Source organism: Meles meles, chromosome 6 (genome assembly GCF_922984935.1).
Source record: "Meles meles chromosome 6, mMelMel3.1 paternal haplotype, whole genome shotgun sequence".
Taxonomy (NCBI): Eukaryota; Metazoa; Chordata; class Mammalia; order Carnivora; family Mustelidae; genus Meles; species Meles meles.
This window is the reverse complement of record NC_060071.1, coordinates 58,346,126-58,367,552: the sequence shown is the minus strand read 5'-3', so window position 1 is coordinate 58,367,552 and position 21,427 is coordinate 58,346,126. Positions and strand designations below refer to the sequence as shown.

Here is a 21,427-nt window from a genome sequence, read left to right as displayed (position 1 = left end):
TCTGAACTCAGGGCTTGTGACTCGAGACTGTTGCATGACAGTAGCTTTTACTTCAGTGTTTTATGTTTCTTGTCAGAGAAAAGAGAAACAAAATAAATTCTATTAACGGTGTTGATTTATAAATAAAGGGTAGAAGCAGAGGGAGAGCTGAGAGGAGGACCCTGGCGGGACATAAGTCATCCTTCCCACCTAGAGATGTCACAACCGCGGCTTCAAAGGAAAATAGAAACTTCTTTTCCATTAATTAAACGAATGAATCAGGTTTCAGTTTCCGTCTCCTCTCCCCTTTCTGTCCGACTTGTCTTTGAAGGCATTCCGTTTGGGAAATGGGTGACCTTTACCCACCACGCTGCACTTAATTGAATGCTTTGCATCAGAAGTCACCACACTGATCAACATTTTACACCCACCGCCTTCCTGAAGTACTTACCCCAGTCCCTTGCGTCTGTTTTGTTGAAATCGCTTTACAAAAATAAATCATATCAAAGTTTTTCTTTTATTATTTCTAAAACTTTGCTTGCAAAACTAAATATTTTTAACACCATGGCAACATGGTCGGGACTCTGGCTAACGCATCCAGCCCCCTTCCAGAGTACAGGCTTAGCAAATCTCCTGCCTCGGACAAATGGGCCGCGAAGGAGGAAAGAGCTAATAAATTAGGCATGGTCAATAATCATTCAAGTCATGTCTTCTGGAGCTTCCTTAAAGGTGATAAATGAGCCACACAGTCCTAATGGCTGATGCCTCCCCCCCTTCTTGGGCACACCAAGACACGTTGAGCAAACTGCGAATTGCATGGCTTCTGAATGAGTTTAAAGAAAACCTCCCACACTTCCCGAAGGACTTTCTCAGACATCTGCTCCTCTGACCCTTCCAGGATCCCAGAGTGGGGCAAGCCAGGATGATCAGCTGCAGTGCTTCGGCTGAGGCTCACAGAGCTTACAAGACCCGTCAGAGTTCTAATGGTTTCTCCCATGGTTCATAAGACACAGAACTAAACCTTCAAACTGCGTCTCCCGAATCCCAAGCTAGGACTACTTTCCATAGGCCAGCGTCTGCCCCCGAGTCCTTACAAATGCTTTGATGTGTTGTTGTGGCATATTTAATAAAGTCACACCTGTGCCGATTCAAATTTCACCTGTGCCGTGTATCGTATGTGCTCCAGGAAAAGCAGTTCCCTACTTCCATCCACAAATTTCACCCAGTTCTTCCTCCCCGGAGACAGCCACTTGTGCCAATTGGTCCTGGTTAGCTCAGTGCTTAATTGCATGTCTCTAACAAGCTTCTACCGGCACTCTTCACTTTTTTTTTCCTTCTGCAGTATTGATGATGCAGTTTCCTTCCCTTCTTCCCCACCCACCACACACGAGCCCCCTCCCAGTAGAGCACAACATGGCTTGACCACACTAGCCTCCTGCATGAACACCAGTATGATTTTGCATAAACCAGCTCCCAGTCCCAGCTGATTCATAAATTCTGATGTGCCTTTCCTAAACATTCTCCTCAAACTTCCTCACTCTCACCCTTGTAATTTATTTTTTTTTTTCTAATTTTCTGTTTTCTACTTGCTTATCACTAAATGAACTCCAAACTTGTCGCTAGTCAGGGAACTCTTGTCAGAACATTCAGGATACATCAGATACATGAACTGCATATCCCTCAGGGATCTTCTCCATGATTCTTTTGAGCTAATCCAATCTGGACTGTTTGCTCTCTGGGCCTGGCTATCATCCTAGGCTGTCTGCGCTGGAGTATCTCTTCACCTCCCTTCTCCACTGGATCTGTAATTTCCCGTCACCTTTGTCTTTTCATTTCATGAAAATGCACATTCTCTAGTAGCATCCTGAAGATGGTTGCATGGGAGATAAATTTTTTGATAACTTACATGTTTAAGAACACTTTTCATTTGCCTTCGTATTTGATTGATAATTTGGTGAATATAAAATTCTGGATTGGGAATACTTTTCCTTTAGAATTCTAATCCATTTCTAGCTTCTAGTGCTACTATTGAAAACTCGGAAGACATTCTGCTTCCTGATTCTGATTACTTTGTCCCACATCTCGTCCCTCTACCCCATCTCCTCCTAGAAGCATATAAACGTTTCTTTTCACCTTGAGTATTCTGAAATGCTCTAACAATGGTATGGATCTATTTTATTCCACTGTGATGGAATCTCTTTAGGCCTTTTACTTATTTTTTTAAAGATTTTATTTATTTGAGAGAGAGTGGCATGAACGGGGAGAGGAGGGGGAGGAGAGGCAGAGAGAAGGAGACTCCCTACTAAGCAGGGAGCCCAATATGGGGATCAATCCCAGGACCCCAAGATCATAACCTGAGCCAAAGGCAGTCACTTAACTGACTTGAATCACTCAGGTACCCCTCTTTGGTCCTTTTAAAATTAGAAAACTGTGTCTATTGCGGCGCCTGGGTGGCTCAGTGGGTTAAAGCCTCTGCCTTCGGCTCAGGTCATGATCCCAGGGTCCTGGGATCGAGCCCCGCATCGGGCTCTCTGCTCTGCAGGGAGCCTGCTTCCTCCTCTCTCTCTGCCTGCCTCTCTGCCTAGTTGTGATCTCTCTCTGTCAAATAAATAAAATATTTTAAAAAAAAGAAAACTGTGTCTATCATTATGAGAAATTTTCTTGAATGTTTTCATTGATTTATCAACATATGACTATGTATGAATGTTTATGTGTGTATATATATGACTTTACATATGAATTTGTGGTATGTATGAATCGTGTGGTAAAAATCAGATCGCTTCTCACCTTTCTCCACTCCTGGATTAGAATTCCACCGTGTTGTTTGGTGGATTCATTTACTACTTGTCCCTCTATTTCTTAAGCTTCTGAAATTTTGCAGTTCTATTTTTCTCTTTCATTCTGTGCTCTTGACTTTATGCTTTCAAGGAATTCTCTTTACAATCTTTAAAATAGTTTTCAGGAGGAACTGAAATCCTACCTGAGTGTTCAATCCAAACAAGCATTCAATGGACCATCTTTCTCAGATGTCCTCCAAAAGTCCTTGGTAGTCTTCTTTCTCCCCTCATCATCCTGCTTATGGACCACACTCAATGAGTAATTAAAGAAAACAATCATGGGTGCCTGGGTGGCTCAGTCAGTTGGGTGTCTGATTCTTGATTTCAGCTCAGGTCATGACCTCAGGGTTGTGAGACAGAGCCCCATGTCAAGTTCTGCACTGGGCATGGAGTCTGCTTAAGATTCTCTCTCTGCCTCTCTCCACTGCCCACCCCCTCTCTTTCCTCTCTTAAAAAAAAAAAAATAAAACAAACCCAAACAAATCAACAAAAAACCACACACACAAAAAGCAAAAACAGGGGCGCCTGGGTGGCTCAGTGGGTTAAAGCCTCTGCCTTCGGCTCAGGTCATGATCCCAGGGTCCTGGGATCGAGCCCCACATCAGGCTCTCTGCTCTGCAGGGAGCCTGCTTCCTCCTCTCTCTCTGCCTGCCTCTCTGCCTAGTTGTGATTTCTCTCTGTCAAATAAATTTAAAAAAAAAAAAAAAAAGCAAAAACAAAAAAGAACATTCATTCTCAAGGTGAGATCTAGTTTTTGTCTTTTTTTTTCTCCTTCCATCTTGGAGAGCACTTATACTCTTGCGAAGAGAGAGCAACTTTATATAAATCACTTATTCTGCACTGTCAGGGTTAGTCCAGACACAGAAGCAACAGTCTGCTCCTCTGTGTGACTTGACAGGTCCTGGAAAGTTCCATTAATTTCTCATCTACACCAGGACCACATTACATGTAATTTCTGCAAATAAAGAGATAACAAAGGCATCAAACCCATGCGGGGTGTCTTGGGTGGCCATTGCTGTTTATCTGACTACCTACATCAGACCATGGTGCTTACCTTCTGAGTCACAAAGGAATAGAACTTGGTCTAGGCAATTTTCAGAGAAAGACTGAGACAGAGAGAGTGTGTCAGAGAGACCAAAGGAAACTCATAGGGATGTGGTAGGAGGACAGAGGTTGTGACCTGTAGATTAGTGGAGTAGTTATGCGTAGAGATCAAAAAAGCCTAAAGCCAATCCAATTAGTACATGTAATATCTTTAGAAGATGAACTAGAAAAATAAGTGGGGCTTACTCTTCAAGCTTTCTTGTTCTAGATCGTATTGTTCATGCCTGAGAGGTTGGCTTACAAACCGTCGAAGGATAAAGCATGGTCTAGTGCAAAGAATATGGGCTTTGTAATCAGATAAACCTGCTTCTCATCATTAGCAGCAAAGCTGCTTCAACTTCCTTATGGTTAACATGCAGGTAGTACTTACTTGGAAGTAGTTTTAAGAAACAGAAATGATGTGAGCAAATTTGCAGGTATTCACAAGTGCTCATTAAAACAGCAACTGTAGTCACTAATGATGGTGGAAATGGATATGCCCTGTACCTTGGAACATACTGTGCCTGGGTCTACTGTTCACCTTTGGAGGGAAAATTTTATCCCTGAGATTGTTTAGAATTGCAGGTATGTAACAGTAATAAAAAGGGAACCAACTTTTCTTATTGCTTTTAAACTTTCTATAGACATACTAGATAAAAGGGCACCAAGTTAAATTTGGTATAAACAAGGAATCTTTCTTTTTAATCTAACTGTATCCTGTGCAATATTTGAGATAGACTCCGGCAAAAAAAACTCCAAAAAACCAAAAAGACAAAAAAAACCCCAAAACACCAAAACTTTTTAATCTGAAAGTAGTATGTAACTGGGCCTCCCACATTTTATTTAATCAATCTGGCAACTCTAAGGACACCCCCATATCACCTGCACTGGGGGCAGAACTGTAGCCATTATAGCCCCCTACTGCCTCACTGTGTCTATTGCAAATTCAAAGGAATAATCCTCATAGAGCTTCTTTAAGTCATCTTCTTGATTCCTGAAATCAAAGTAGGCAATTACTTTTCTAAAATTCTGTTTTGGGCTCAGTAAGACTAACTGACTTAGTGTGCCAAAGGCCCTACTTTCATTCAAGCAGTGGACAGATAACAGAGATTCCTGACGGAGGAGAAGCCAACATGCTTGTGAAAAAGATGGAAGTCAGAAAGGATGGTGGTGACTGAAACTTGCACTAAAGAACTGGACAGTGTCGTCGGGACAGGATCCTTCCAATGTCCCCAGTAATGCAAACACTAGTTATTAGCATTTTCCCTTAACTTTTTACAGCCAAATCTTGATTAACTACAGTATTAAGAAGAGGAAAGGACACTCCACACCACCCTAAATCCAAATGTGAAAAACAAAAAGCCTCGGTCAAGGGCAAGAGAAAGGGCAGTTCTGCTGATGAGCTCTCCTGCCATCACTCACTCCATCACTGGGGACGCCAGCTCTCCTGCAGGCAACTTCCTTTCCTGATGCCATCAGTGCTCCAAGTCTCAAGCCCAGCCTCACACACTTCACCTTCCAGCACTGCACAAATACTACCTCATCAACGTATTTGCCCCAAGAGCTAATTTGTTCATTATAGTAAATGAGCTAGAAGAGGACTGTTTCCACCTCGCAGGAGAAACAATAGGTAGTCTACTGCTTACCATGTAGTTTCAAACAGGAAAGGTTTTCCAGCATGTAAATAATATAGCTGATTCACTGATGGTTAGAAAGAATATATTCACTTTAAAAGAAAAAGCTATGGCTAATCCTTAACCTTACTATTCTACCTACCTATAACGGAGAGATGACGATAACTTATGTTTTTAAATCTCGTTTTAATTGTAAAAATGTCATGTATTTATCCAAACCACTAAATGATTGCCTCTACCTCGGGCTCTGCCCAGGGCCATGAGAAACTACCAAGTAAAAACATTCTCATTGCCTGCTTTTATGTGTAGAGGTGCGTGGTTCCCTCCCCAAATCCTCTTTTGGCTGATTATACTGGTATTGACAGTATGACTCTTTTTTTTTTTTTTAAGATTTTATTTATTTATTTGACAGACAGAGATCACAAGCCGGTACAGAGGCAAGCAGAGAGAGAGGAAGCAGGCTTCTCACTGAGCAGAGAGCCTGATGTGGGGCTCGATCCCAGGACCCTGGGATCATGACCTGAGCCAAAGGCAGAGGCTTTAACCCACTGAGCCACACAGGCGCCCCGACGGTATGACTCTTAAATACATGCGTATTAATTTTGGGGTGGGCCTTTAACAGAATTGGAGCTAAATGAAAGAATTTGATCTACTTTCTATGTCTGGAAGACATACTGACTCTAGATAGAGCAATCTACAAACAGCAACAAATGCCTATAACAAAAAGTCCCTCTCTTTCTTGAACTGTTACTTTCATATCTGTATGAACTAATTTTCTCCTGTACTTTATATTTTGAGGTAGAATGTTCAGTTCCTCGTGTTGTACAAAACAGAGGTTCATCGAGATGGCTCTGAGCTAATTTGGCCACTCCATCAGAATAAGGACATTGGGATTAAAAATGCCCAAAGATGTGACAGATGTAATTTACTGTAAAGTTAGTTAAGGGATACTACTACGATTCAAACTCAGAATGAAGATTTTTAACTGTTCCTGGATGCCTGGACTATGCATTTCACAAAGCATCTCATTTAGAGAAATCTTAAAAAAAAGTTAACATTGTAGGATAAATATTTGTAGGATAAACATTTATAGAGTGATAACAGATATCAAAATGTCAACAGAGGCTCTTGCCTTTGCTAAACTGCTGTATTGCCAAATATTTCCAAGTGGTTCAAAAGAAAGGACATGTTCAAATACATATTCTTAAATATTTAGAGAAAAGGACATCATGAGAACTATCTTAAAATACACACACGTACACACACACACTTGCATCTCAGCCAACATTCTCAAACAAGTTTGAATACCTTACACCGAGGGCTAACTACCAATTACATGTTCCCAATTTACTTATGGGATGTCAGGGCTAATAAAGCATCATTTTCAAAGCAAGAGTAAGTATATAGCTAGTTGATGGAATAGCCTACTTTTAATAACAGTAGCTACTGAGTAACTACCGTTAGCTAATAAGAGAGATTTCGTTTTTTTCTTCAACTCTTCGAACATGCTAACTTCCCAACAGCTATCTGGAGTTCTGTCTCATTTTCCAGCAACCAAAAATTAATTCAGCTTTCCTACTTCCATAGCCACAGTGGAGTTTTTATAATAAAATACTATCAGAGGATCATATCAAATCAATATGGATTTGGGGTTGGGGATGCCAGGGTAATTTTGGATGACACTTAGGTTATTCATTTTGCTTTCCAGGCATCAAGACATCGGATGCCTGGTGGCATCAGATGCCTGGTCCATTTGAATTGTTTCCATGGAGAACAGGTTTGGGGGGGCAGGGTAGCCAGGATAACGAAGAGCAATACCAAAGGGCATAGGTCGAAACTGTGCACCGCAGCTCCTCCTCTTGTTACCCTATAGCGACCATTGAACCAACAATGGTTTTCTTTATATTAAAAATATGATATTAATTCCAACACCCCTTCTTAAACTTATCTCGCAGACTGTGTGTTCTGCAACACATTACTAAGTAGTCAGTGAAAGAATACTAAAGGAAAACCAGTGTTTTCGGTTTTAAGTTGAGACATGCTTTGAATAGGGTTGAACTATTTTGGGTTTTCTTTGTCTGTTTGTTTTCACCTCAGAACTTTCCAGAGCCTTTAAATAAGCTCAGGTGCACTGTGCATCTGTGGGACATGACTCTGGTCGAGAGCAGCTCTAGGTTTATTTGGCGATAGGCTCCTTGTCAGAGAGCACCAATTCACATCTCATGCCGTACTGGGAGGCACCCCTACTTGAGAAATTGTACATCTTATGACCTCAGCAATGGGGTGTGTGTGTGTGTGTGTGTGTCCCTGGTGTAACTAGCACCATCAGGAAGGATACAATGCACGGTACCTTTGTTCTTATTGCCACTCTAACAAATCATCGCAAACTTAAGTGGCTTCGAACACCATGAAGGTATTACCTCGTAGTTCTGTAGGTTAGAAGTCTAACATGGTTCTGCTGGGCTGAGATCAACAGGGCTGCGTTCCCCGCTGGGGGCTCCAGGGGAAAATCTGTTCCTTGCCTTTTCCAGTTTAAGAGGTTCCCCACTCTCTGGTCCACTGCCCGCTTCCTCCTTCTGCAAAGCCCACAACATCGCAGCTCCCTGATTGTTCTGCTGTACTATTTCCCGCTGGCCACCGACAAGGAAAATTCTCAGTTTTTAAAGATTCATTTTAAAGATCCATGTGATTAGATTAGACCCGCTTGGATAGTCCAAGATAATCTCCCCATCTCTATATTGGCAAAGTTCCCTTTTGCCGTGTAAGGTAATAGATTTCAGGGATTAGGGTCTGGACATTTTTGGGAGCCATTATTCTGACTACCACATATGGGTTGGTAAAAATACCTTGAGGGTTCTGGCCAGCAAACAAGGTCAATGAATAAGAAAGAGAACAACTCTTTCTGTCATTTGTTTTTGTTTTTTTTTTCCCTAATTATTACTTATCACAGTATCAAGGGAGTTAAAATTATTATCTCACTAAGGGATATAGAACAGTAAACAAAATATGGAATATGTTCCCAAGCACCACGAACATGGTTCTGTCTCCACAAGATAGAGAAGAGAGCACAAGTGGGAATCAGATTCTCCACAAACTCAGCCAGCAGCCTCTCAGTGACCTGGGGCTGAATTCGACAAGGTGTGCATTTTCCAGGAAAAAGTACGTACCCCTAGTCAGCTTTGCTCAAGTTTTCTTTACTAACAGACCGTGCACTCATTACCTCCTCTGACACAGGCATTGTAATTGTTCCATTTAACCCTCTTTATGGTTTTATTACCTGACAAGACCTTGCTTCCACCAAAATGGTAAAGAGTACATTATCTGATACCAAAACCCACCATCTGATACCATCTTAACCCGACACAACAACTTTGCTCACTTTCGTGTGTCTATGTGACTCTTCACGTTTATGACCCATCTCTCCCTTTTGTCTTCCCTTCCCCATCCCCAGCCTGAAGTAAATTCTTCTCTTATCTCCCTCTGATCTGAGGGTCTACACGTGTGGCTCTAAGGGGGTGTGTGTGTGTGCGTGCACGCGCGCGTGCATATGTGTGCACTCGGGAACTCTCTTTCTGTCCCTGGTACCTTCATGAGGATTTATGCCTTGCCTTTATGCCTTGAACACCCAACTTTCTGTTTTGGAAGTATGGAGGTATGGAGAGCTCTGGGTCCCAGGCAGGATGCGTCCCAAGTGCATACCTTAGAGTCCTACTTAGCATCAAAATGTGGCTAGGTCATCACCTGGAACTTTGCAAATTATGTGAGCACTAGAACTTGAGTTCCTCCTCTTGTGAGAGATTGATATCTGCTTCAGAGGGTCATGGCAAAGATTAAAAGAAATGATGATGTAAAACATCTGATAAATAAGAGTTGCGTTGGACGAACTATAGCTGATACTATTATCATCTGTGACCTGCTCTGTTTGCCTACATAAAAGTGCCCTGCAAAGTTCTTGTTTCTGTGAAAGATGTTCGCCGGCCACGTCCATGTGTATCAGTGACATTCGTACAACCAACAAACTCTGGTTTAATTCACACTCTGTTGCTAAGGTGTGGTTCAGACCAGTTTTCTTCTCAAGGGCTGTGCCTGCCTGGAGAAAGGGGGCCTGAGACGTCTTGAAATTTGCTAATCACATCTGGTTTAGCTTTAGACATTTTCTGGGGTTTTGCCAGCAGCCACGACATTTTAATGGCTACAATAAACCTCAAAGCCTCATCAAATCTTTGCTGTATGTGTGAAAATTATGTCCTCTTCAATTAAACATTCAATCTAGGCTCACACCAAGGCCTTATGGAAAAGGACGTGGAACCTGAATGGGAAGCGAGATGAAACGGACCGCCACGACTCTGGCCATCTTGCCAGATGGCATTTAGAAGAAAAAGAAATTCATTAGAGAACCAACGGTCTGTATTTTCTTTAAATATTTACTAGGTACCTTTCATGTGTTAAAAACACTGGCATCTCTAAAGATTAGCAGGGTATTTTTGTTTAAACATCCAGTGTGGGGGAGGGGGTACAGAGTCCCACTTCTCCCTCTTGCCTTGTGATGCCTCACATCTTTTAGTGTAGTCCAAGCCAAAAAAGAAAAACAATTGAGACAATGTTTGGTTTTCCCTCATTTTAAGATAGGTCCTCCAACTTCAGAAGTTCTCGCAATTCCTGACAACAGAGACAAGGGTCAGTGGAGTATTGAGAGATGTGGAATGGCACCTGAGACCCCCTTGCAGAAGACAAGGTGCACCAAAGGGGGGAACCTTTGTGGGAACACCTGCCTCTCCACTGACCTCCCAATTCACTCTTATCATCCCTTGGTTATGAACCATCAAACACTTGCAGACGTCAAAGGGAGGTGGCCCAGTCAGGATGCCTGAGAGAGGCAGCCCCCGGAAGGACGGCAGGAGAAGAGGAAAGATCACACGTACATCAGGTTTCTGCTCAGAAAACGCTGCAGGAGGGCAAAGGTCTGGGAGACCAGAGGGGATTTGTACTCAGCGACAGCCACGGCGAACCTTGCAGCCAGACTGAAGACCGGTGGAGGCGCTAATTCTGCCACTGGAGAGCGTGACAGGAAAAACTGCCACAGGATGGCTCACATGGTTTTATTACCATAAGAATCAAGCCCCTTGTCTTAGACAAGGTTAAAACTGCCAGTGTTTTAGGAGAGGGAAAAGAATAACCACAGACAGGTTCATACATCACATTCTAAAGGCAGCGTCCACATGGTTGAATGCATGCTCTTTACCACATCAGCAGGAGAGAAAAAAAAAATCCACATGTTCCTTTAAAAATAATTTACAAGGTAGAAATATTCACTTGTAACCGCTCTCCTATTTAAGCAAGTTTTATGCCCAGAGTAAAACTAAATTGCTCTCCCTGCCATCAGGAGATCTGTCCCACTTTGCTTCCCTTTCTAGGCTGTTCTGTGTCTAAGACTTGGGTTTCTGAGCACTCTTTCACAATAAACATTTTAAAAATGTTTATTTTATGTCTTAGTGTAAAAAGATTCCTGGTTCAAGCTCTTCATTTCCTCAAGCTCTCCTTTTGGCACTCTGCGCTCCATTTCCACATTAACACGCTCCCTAAATCCTCCATGGGGCTCGGCAGTTGGAGTTACACAAGGTCCAATGCAAGTATTTATACACTTGGATAAGGAGATGTCTCCACAGTGAAAACACAAGACACGAGCAATGCCAAAGGAAAATTCTTGCTCAAGAGAGACATAGTTTTACCTTTTAAAAAAAGCCCAAAGAGCTGTCAGCATTTTTGTTGTGAACAACTGAAAATGGAAATTCAACTGAAATTGAATGCTTATGGTGGGTCCTGCCATCTTTGTTAGGTTCCTATACATAAACCAAGTATATAGGGAGATGTGTGCGTGTGTGAGTATGTGTGTGCACGTGGGGGATACGGATAAGGCAGCACAATCAACTAGCTTAGAAAGGGCAAGTGTTCTCATCCAGATAGGCCTGATGAGAGCCCAGTAAACGGGCCTCTCACTGGCTGTGCGAACCTAACTTCTCTAAACCTCATTTTTCTCATCGGCAAAACGGAGTTGGTATAGTTCCTGCTTATTGGGGTGCTTGGCGTCCCTATATGAGACAACAGTAAGCAGTCAACGAAGGCCTGCTGCTATGATTATTAAGATGACATCTGTTATATGTTGGAAAATGTAGACGTAAAAGACGGAGCTATAAAAAGCACAGATAAACACTAATAAAAGAAAAGGATATGCAAATACAGTGTCTCCACATAGAGCAGAAGAGATGGAAAGATTCACGAGGGTTGTGGTGTACCATAACTGAGCTCCCCGCCAATTCCATTCCATGAACCAGACATAAATAATCCTCTTCAATCATTAAAAAATAAAAACACCAAAAAACAAAACTTAGCTATTATCATAATAACAGAACAGTTCCTGTTACCTTCTAGTTGTCTCTTCAGTTTTCTCAAATCTTTTATGAGGTCTTCAAACTTGACTTGGGAAGCCAGAAAGAAATCTTGTGGTTCAGGCAGAGGGAAAATACTCTTTTCGGTTCCTGCTTCCTAAAAGACATGGTTAACAAAAGTACATTATATTTCCCTATTGTCACTTTCAATTGAAATTCCAAAGCATCTTTCATTGGATGTGCAAATGTGAATCAGAGAAGGGCTCCTCTGCTATTCCTAAATTTGGACTGGCTATTCTGAAATGCTTTTGTGTCTTCTATAACGGCACTTTGGTCTTCCTGCCACTGAGGTTGGCTCTGGCTCTGGCAGGGCTTTCGTTCTATTTTGCCTCATGAATCAAAGAGAAAACTGTCAGGTATGTCCCGATCTTGGACACTCTCCTCCCATGGAAAAAGTCACAGGGGGAACACATGAAAGTACTTAAATTTCAAGTCCCTGTTGAGTCTCACATGGTAGCAATTAGCCAACTCATCTTTGGGGTGTGCCAACGGGTGTGACTCGGAAGGTTCTGGACAAGACAGCATCGTAACAGAAGAATCACCCTCGCTTCCGCTGTAACCTACCTGCCCCTGCAGCTGAGAGCTCCCACGGAGGGTTTGTGCTAGCACATTCTGCCCATGTTTGTAAAGATTTTCCAAATGTTGTTTGGCGTCTCTAAGTAGACACTTGCTGAGGGCATCATTGGCCATGGTTTTGGGCAAGCTCCCCAACCATGCCTACTAGAGGATCTAAGCTGGGAAATCACTTGAGGGACACAAGCTTCAGGCACACTGAAAGATAAGCTGGGCCTCAAATACCTTTTCCAGTCCAGCCTGCTTTCTCCCCTAGTTGTTTACCATAAGCTCTGTCTCTTGTGAATCTCAGGCAGTCTTCATTTCTTCCTCTCTCCACACAGGCTACTTTGCCAGCTTTCCATCACATTCCATCTTTCCTGCCATTAGGACTCATTCCAAACTCTGAAACTGCTTTATAAGGCACTTTGTGATCTGGCTTCTGTCTACAACCTCAGCCTTCGTCCATCTTCTATCTCCACCTCCCACCCCAAACGTTCATAAAGTAACAGAACAGGCCACAACGTCTTGCGTCTGGACTTTTGTCTACAAAACCACCCTTTTCTGACTCTTCTACATGAACTCCTCATGCCTCCTTTGTGCATAGCATTCTTCAGGTCTCGGGACAGATCTCAAAGATCGCCCCTAGACCCCCAGCACGTGGGTGTTTCCAAGAGCCCCTGGTGCGTACCGTTATCACAGCACTTACCAACACTCATTTCAAAATTGCCGCATTAGCTTATGTGTTTCCTCCGCTAGACTATAAACACCGTGAAGGCAGGAAGTGTGTCTTATTCTTGGGACGGCACGCGACTTCTGGCATATCAAACTCTCTTCAGCATCCTTGCGTGGAGCCCACACGAGGCCATTCTGGAAAGTGTGTACCTTGAGCAAAAGCCATCTACCTCACTGTCCTACTTTCTTGTGGTTTCAGGAATGCTCGCGACCCGTCCCCCTTCCTTGAAGATATTTAGCTTTGCTGGAAATGCTAAGGAAAGGTGATTCCCCTCATTTCAGTGAAACCTTTTACACGATCAGTGTACTTGTCCCCTAGCTCCCTACAATTATTTTACTTCTTTCAAAACAATGGAAGCTGTACTATAGTCTGAGGGCCAAGATGGGCGATCAGCTAACATGCTTGCCACAGAATTCCACGGCAACCTACACTGCAAGAACTCATCTATATTACCTCCTACTGTTTTACAAAACTTTATCAGATTCATGCCCTGGCTTCGATTTTCTTCTCTTTTCTTCTTCCTTTCCTTTCCTTATCTTTTCTAAGCTAAAAGTGAGAAAGTGCTGCTGAGCAAATGAGCATGGTTACAGCTCTTGAGAGAGCTGCCTAATTAGAGTTCAAAAGACATGGCTCTGGATGGATTTCTGTAAACTTCACAGACTAGACTTAGACCCAAATCCAGCTTGCGTGGAAGGAGGCTTGGAGCAGGAATCACCTTTCTTCAGCTAATTGCTCATCACCACTAACCACAAAAATCATCACTTATGCTCCTACGGGGAGGGGAGAGCTTAATAAATCACATACTTCTATACTCTTGCTGAGTGGAATGAATTTTTGCACCGTGAAAACCAGGAGAGAACCAAATAAATGTTGACTTCTGATTTTTCCCTAACTGAGCCATTCCTAGTTTGAAAGGATTCTTATTGTGAGATTTTCCTCGGTGAAGTTGATTTGACTGTGTTCAGCTCTCTTCGAGAGTCACATTTCGTTGGTAAATTTCAGCCCTCTGACACAATTCATGGGACTCAGTTGAGGCAGACACTATGAGGTACATCTGCTTACGCTAACCCTAGACTGGAAATGTGACCTCTTGAGATTCTTCGGGATAATTCTCCTGTCATACTGGTACCTGCTGTCAGAACTTCGGGTATCTGCATATCACCCGAAGCTTCAACATGCCTGCCCCCCTCTACTAGAAAAAAGCTCTCACCTCTTTGCTCCTAGTTATCTACAAAGGCCACTCACTGCACTCGTGTAGATATTTATGGTAGATTCAACCTAGTAAGTCTTTGTCAGACACCTAAATTGCAGATGCCAAAAAACAGACAATGATGAGTTCTGGACCTCAAGGAGCAAGGCAAAGCTAACAGGTAATTGCTCACTGATAGCACATGCAAGACGGAATAAGACGTGTCATGACAGAGGCTCAACATAAGTGCTCCCAGGTTTCAAACGAGCACGAGATGAGGAAGTAAACAAAGACTTCATGGAAGAAGGGCCATGTACAATTGTGCTACTTTTTGTTTTATCTTTTTTCCCCTTTTACAAAGTGACTCAGGCTCATTAAGTCTAACTGAAAGACAGAAGAAAGCAAAAATCTCTTCCATTCCTACCACCCAGAGATAATCAAACATTTTTACATATATCTGATAGTCCAGGTTTTTTCTGCATGTTTATATATTTGAAATTACATTATGTGTTATTTTAAGCACACGTTTGTAACATAAAAGCAGCTTGAGTATTTTTCAATGTCACTAAATTTTCTCCTTTATACTTTCCATGGCAGGATATTATTCCATTTCAGAACTCTAGCATAATTCATTTGACTCTAGTCTCTACCTTTGGACAGCTACCAAAATGTTTGCTATACTTTGTTATTACAAATGATTTTAAGGAAACTAGTGATACATGTCCTTATTTACTTCTTTAAGATAAAAGTTCCTAGAAAGATTATACATATATCTAGGGCTTCTGATCTAGAGAGGTCAAAGTCTTGCTAATCCATACGGCACATTTGCACGAATGAGGAAAGAGTGTCCCCTATAAACAGGCATAGCACCCTCGGGAGACAGCTTGACAAGCACATGACACCTCCATGTGAATTTTTTTGAAAGTGTTCTTTTAGAACACAATTTGGTGAGTCAAGAGCAGGCAAGATATGGGTCCCATTATACCTAGAGATCTTAAACCAAGAATAACTCAGTCAGCCATTTGTGATAGTCCTGAGAAAGGTCTGATCCATTTATATTGCCAACTTTATAAACCTAGTTGGAAGTTTATGCCTTCTATTGTTGTTGCTGCTGCTGTCGTTGCTGTTGTTTTGGTAAATTACCTGCAGTCTCTTGTGTCACTTTTTTTTTAAATGAAAGGAGACCAGTTGTCCTTTCCATGTTGATTCTGAAAAGCATGTTGCCTATTATGTTGCAACTATGTATGTTGCTACCAGGAGCTTTCTCCCCAAAGACCTTTTAATATATTAATTTAAGAGAGTATTAATTACACAAAACAAAAGATCTATAAAAAGGTTAGTGGACAGGGGTGGAGGTAGGGAGAGGGTGGTGGGGTTATGGACATTGGGGAGGGTATGTGCCATGGTGAGGGCTGTGAAGTGTGTAAACCTGGTGGTTCACAGACCTGTACCCCTGGGGCTAATAATACATTATATGCTAATAAAAAATTAAAAATTAAAAAAAGAAGGCTACTGACAAGGATAGGTCCAGTTAGAGAGAACATCGGATGTAAAAACACATCAGTGAGAAAACCATAGGGTGTGTTTGAAAAACACAGGGTCTTGACCTGGATCACACAGTGTGTGTAGGGGGAAGGTCATAAAAGCATGGCTGTAAAAGATTGGAATTCAATTGGGTAGAGTCTTAATTCACTTTTTGAAAATGGGGGGGCATTTCTATTTTTGCATTAAAAAAGTGATACAATACAGCCACAACTCTAAAAACTGGTGGGGCCTCCCACATCCCTCAGGTGTGGGATGGACTGGAGGGGGAGTAATGGATGAGGGGTGAGGACACCAGCTGGGAAGCAACAGGAATACTCTAGGTGAGTTACCTTAAGGCCTGGATAAGTGGGGGCACAGGGATGAAAACCAGGAAAGAAACACGAGAAACAATTTAGTTGAAGGACAGAGAGGAACCAGAGAGGAGCGCGAGCTTCATGTCTGAATGACCGAAATGATAATGTCCTCGGCAGAAACTGGAGAAGTTTGAGGAGGGGGATGGGAGATGATTCATTGCAGGTACGCTGAGAAAGGTTAGATGAGGAGGGGAGGAGGCAAGATGGTAGACTTCATCAGTGTTTCACTTGTCTTCCGGGGGGATTATAGGCCTTTGGAAAACACAGCCCTGGACCTTTCCTTTTCTTCCCTTGGTGCCTGCTCACGTGGATAGCGAATCAGGAGTGTTGACAACAGTTTCCTGAGACTTTTCCCCTTCGTGTTGATTGCTAGGTTTCCCAACACCTTACCACAGTACCTCTTTCTTCGCAAAGTTAGGACTCCTTGTTCTCAATTTAATGAGAAGGAACAGAACTTAGAAAATTGTGCTCGGGTGGATTCCCACCAAAATTTTTTTTTCTCATTGCACATGTAATTGAAGCAGAGAGGATGGATTTCAAATTCCACTTCTTCAACTTGTTCACAGATGAACACTGCTGATAAGGTATTGGGCATTACTGCCTCTTAAATTCCTAAATTTTGGTCTGGAGCCCAGAACTAGTTTCACATAGAAACAATTACTGAATGGATATAGGTTACACGGAGACCCTCACGAACTGGCCAGAAGGCCCAGATAACCGGGGGTCTCTCTAAAACTGCATTCTATAGCGGATTAGGAGGCAGCAGACTGAGAGGCAATGAATAATGCTTCTCTTTCCAAAAGTCAACTAAACTTTCTTGGCTTCAGCGTTCCCATCTGTAAACCAAGGAGGCTGGAGAGCTCTCAGATTTTGTGTTGGACTTGAAATCCATCCATCATCCAATTTCTGAATGCCAACAATGTGTAAGAGTTGAAATCCCATTAGTGTAGTTTTCCACAGAATGCCATTTCTTACCTGATCATAGTAACGCAGGTAATATTTCACGACATAGTCCACCAGATTAATCCCATTATCCTAGGTTTAAAAGAGAAATTTAAATGAAAATCATTCACATGAGACTGCCGTATTATATAGTTGAGTACCAAAATCTCAGTTTGTGACCCTAATACTTTTAATCTGTGATACCTGGTCCTGATTTCTGTTTGCGACTGGCAAGGTTTTCCTTTCTCCTTTGTCCCATCATTTTCTTTCTTTCTTTCTTTTTTTTTAATGGCATCTATACAAAGAAATGACACTCCACGATTCTTTGTGGGGGGAAAAACCCAAACAGATAATCCACAAGACCTCTGAGATAATGGCTAAAACAAACAAATACACACACTGTCTCATTATTTTTTGGCAGAAAGCCAAGACAGGAGGGAGTGGGGGAGTGCCAAAGGGAACCAGGGACTAGAACAGAAAACCATCCCTCCCTTCCCACTTTTCAAAAAAATGTGTGTTCTTAATGGCGTGAAAAACAATCAGGACAGCTTAAAAGGAACACCATGCCACTTTATGACCCTAGGAGGCCAGGGGCAAGCAGGCCCTCCCACAAGGCAGCCTTTGTGTCTTGTTCACATGGGTCTAATTCTAATTTGCCTGTGTGTTTCCCCTCCCTTCACTCCCCCTGCTCCCCCTGGGACGCCTAGATATGGGCTGGTTGTTTCTAAAGAGGGAGCTCTGCAGGGGTGTGGAGCCAAATGATAATCAGGCTCAGAGAGTTTGACAGTAGACCCCCAGCCCAATTGTTGTGGGCAAAAGAATAATTCAAATGCTCAGCTCTACTGGTGATTCAACATTGCTCCTGACTCAAGAACGAGTAAATTACAAGTAGCCAACCCTAAATTCAAACAGATTCAAGACTTGTGCTCTGACCGATACTGCTGTGCTATCTGTTTTCTTCCCTCATTACAGTTCAACATGCAATTGTGTTCTTTTAGAGCAAACCAATATTGGGGATTTTTTCATCTCAGTAAGATCAAACATGAAAAACCTCTCTTTAGTCAAGAGTCAAAAGAAAGCAAAGAAAAAAATGTATTGTTAGAGGGAGAAAGGAGATGAATGGAGCAACCAAGAATTTTTTTTTTTTTTTTTTTAAATTACAGGTAGAGAAGGAACATAATGGCAAATCATGGAATCTAGTTATGAAAAATAAATACCCGACTTTTGACGTCCTTGAGTTTGGGTAGAATTTCTAAGCTATATCCATCTGCTTGTCCCCGAGTTCTATTTCCTCCATTCATATAATTTCCAAAAGCCAGAATGAGAGCTAAAATATCCTTCACGCTCTTCATGTGCAGCAAGCCCTGTGATGGCAAACACCAATTATTAGGGAGTTGAACTTCAAAGGCGCCCATGTTCATCCAACAACAAATATTTACTGAGCACCCATCCGGCTGTTTGCTGGCATGGCGCCAACTGCCTTGGCAGCTGGTGAAATGGAAAATACACTTTATTAAGACATTTAAGAGTCTGAAAAAAATACATTAATCAGTCATCATTTTCTAGCCTTTCAATGAATTATGAACTGTGCCTGTCTTAATATTGTGGATTAAATATTAGTATTTTTATTTTTACTTCAGTTTCATTTTCCAAATATTTATTTTAAAATATTTTTTAATATTTTAAAAATTTTAAAATATTTGTGTATTTCAGAAAGAGTTGCTATAGTCAGACTTTACATCTAAGCAAAAAGGGTTAGTTTAATGTCATTTGAGGACATATTTTTGGACAATGTATCTATATAAACAGTACAGTTAAATGTAGGATAGGTTTAAAAGCAAGTTTATTTTCTTTATCCTTGGGTATACTCCTCAGAGGTGAACTATGATAATGTATTTTAAGGCCATAGGTTATGTTTATTAAGTATTTGTTGATCTGTCTATTACTTTTGACAATTTAAATCTGCTTAGGGTTTTCTTCACCTCCTTGTCCCATTTACTTTCCTGTTTTTTCTCTCAAAGTGCAAATTTTAAGAATTGATTTTTCCCTCCCCCCTCCATTTCTAGAGTCTTAGTTGACTTTATTTTCTTTTATTTGAGGGTAAAGAAAGGAAAGGCAAATGCAGCTCTAGGCCAACCTCTCTTCAGACCTTTTAGGGTGTTATTAGAGGGTGTACATTATACCTGGGAAGTATTTACGCTTTCTTTATTGAAATCTTTTATATTTTGGAAGGAAAAGAATCATGCTTTCAGGTAAGAATTAAATACTACAGTATGTAGAGAGGATCATCATGTTCTTAAGGACGTGGGTCATGGTGAGAAAAAAAACAAGTATTAGAATTTACAAGGAATACCAGTGTGGTAAAGCCAACAAAAATTTACTTGCCTGCCACCCATTATCGTAATCATTTGTTTCACTTATCAAGTCTCTAGACTCTATTTCACTCTGTAGACAACTTTCAGATGATCAGGTGCATGGGTCTAACGCAACATCTGCAACCCAGCCGGCCGAGCAGCAGACAAACTACACTAGCTGGGTTGGTGTTAAGTGGCCAGTATGTACCATAGAACGTGTCTGGAATATCTAAGAAGACATCTATAGAGGTATCATTTTTTCCTCCTTCTCCCCATCAGTCTGCACCTGACTTTCTCTCTCTCTTCCCCACTCATTCACCTGCACTCACACACATACTCACACTTACCATAATCACCACAGCTGTACTTAAAAAAACACAATCTTAAGTCCAAAGGTTTTCTACAAAGGGACTCCAGTTGATCCTCCCACTCCCTACTTCCCCCTTTACCCTCAATAAGGGCACCACTAGCCTCTTAATTAGACAGCAAACATACCTTAGAAGCTCTTGTGACGATCTCTACCTTTCGGTGCAAGGAGGTGATACTCTCCGAAAAGACAGATCTGAAGATTATGCACTGGGCCCGTTCAGCAAAATTTGGGATCTGGGCTAACTCATGTAAAAATCTGCAGAAATGAACAATGAATCATCTAGCAGCTTATACAATCACAAAGAAAAAAAAAAGAGCTGTAAAACATCCAACATAGCTGAAAAAGATTCCTTATTTTACGATATCAATTTAACAATTACAAAATGTATCCAAGAGGCACACTTGAGGAACTCCAAGGGTATGTGTTCTATTATTGACAACAAAGCCATTTTTCAAATCGGTTTCTAGGATGGTGTATAAATATATGGTGTATAAATTACTTTAGGAGCAGGAAGTGCAGTTATACGGAATCACAAGGAGTTATCTCCTGCTGTGCAAATAGGAGATTAAACCCAAATAAAAAGCATTACTTTTAGCGTATGAAAACACACAATGAACGCCCTTTATCATGCAGCATTCTCTAAGGGTCTATTCCGCACAGGCAAAGTCAAGTGAAGGCTGGAGGCAAACGTCTGTAGAAAAATGACAAAATGTCTCTACCTAAAATGAGATGGCAACCATTTCTTGCACACTGGACTAGATAAAGGTCTATAGAGCCGCTATTCTACAGATAATTTGTTTACTTTCCCACATCAGTTTACCTAAGAAGACAGAGTTCCCAGCTCAGTACGTGGAACAAAGCAGGTACTCATGAAGTGGACATCAGTCTTAAAAACTATGGTAAGACAGATTTTTTTAAGCTAAAGGTGAGTACTAATCTACACACAGAAGCTCACTGTCTGAGCAGCTGGGCACTGGTGCCCTTTGCAAAATTAAGTTGGAAGAGCTACACGCTCTCCAGGCCAACCTCCAGAAGAGGGGGCATAAACTAAAACACACTAAAACGGTGGAAAGAGTTGGGCATGAATTCAGGGAAGGAGAGAATCCACTAACAGCTATTAAATTCATTCTGGGGCTGAAATGATGATTACCTGATATTTCTGAAAGTCTTGGTCAATGCATAACGTCATTACTTTGACATTTTTCAATCTGTCACCAAGAATGTTTTCCATAGGAGCAAAGCTGAACCCTTCTTCTTTCCATACCCAAAGAATTTCCTTAGCTTATACTCTGTGCCTCTTTTACTTTGCTTTTTTTAGGGAGACTTGGGTTTTAGTAAGATTGTAATTACCAGCTGTTTTTTTAAAAAAAAAAAACTTATCCTACATCCAGGATCTAGGTCATAATC

The 21,427-nt window shown here is 41.6% G+C and overlaps 1 protein-coding gene across 1 annotated transcript in view; it reads right to left on the bottom strand.

Annotated features, from left to right (window-relative positions):
- The window catches only part of LOC123944049 (formin-1-like), a 285,601-nt gene that overhangs the window by 111,602 nt on the left and 152,572 nt on the right, over positions 1–21,427 (bottom strand). Inside the window, exons 9-12 of the mRNA XM_046008733.1 lie at positions 20,146–20,275; positions 18,514–18,660; positions 17,330–17,389; positions 11,956–12,076 (exon numbers count right to left, since the gene is read on the bottom strand). Of these exons, the coding sequence (XP_045864689.1) occupies positions 11,956–12,076; positions 17,330–17,389; positions 18,514–18,660; positions 20,146–20,275 (458 nt within the window). The remainder of the gene's footprint in view (positions 1–11,955; positions 12,077–17,329; positions 17,390–18,513; positions 18,661–20,145; positions 20,276–21,427) is intronic.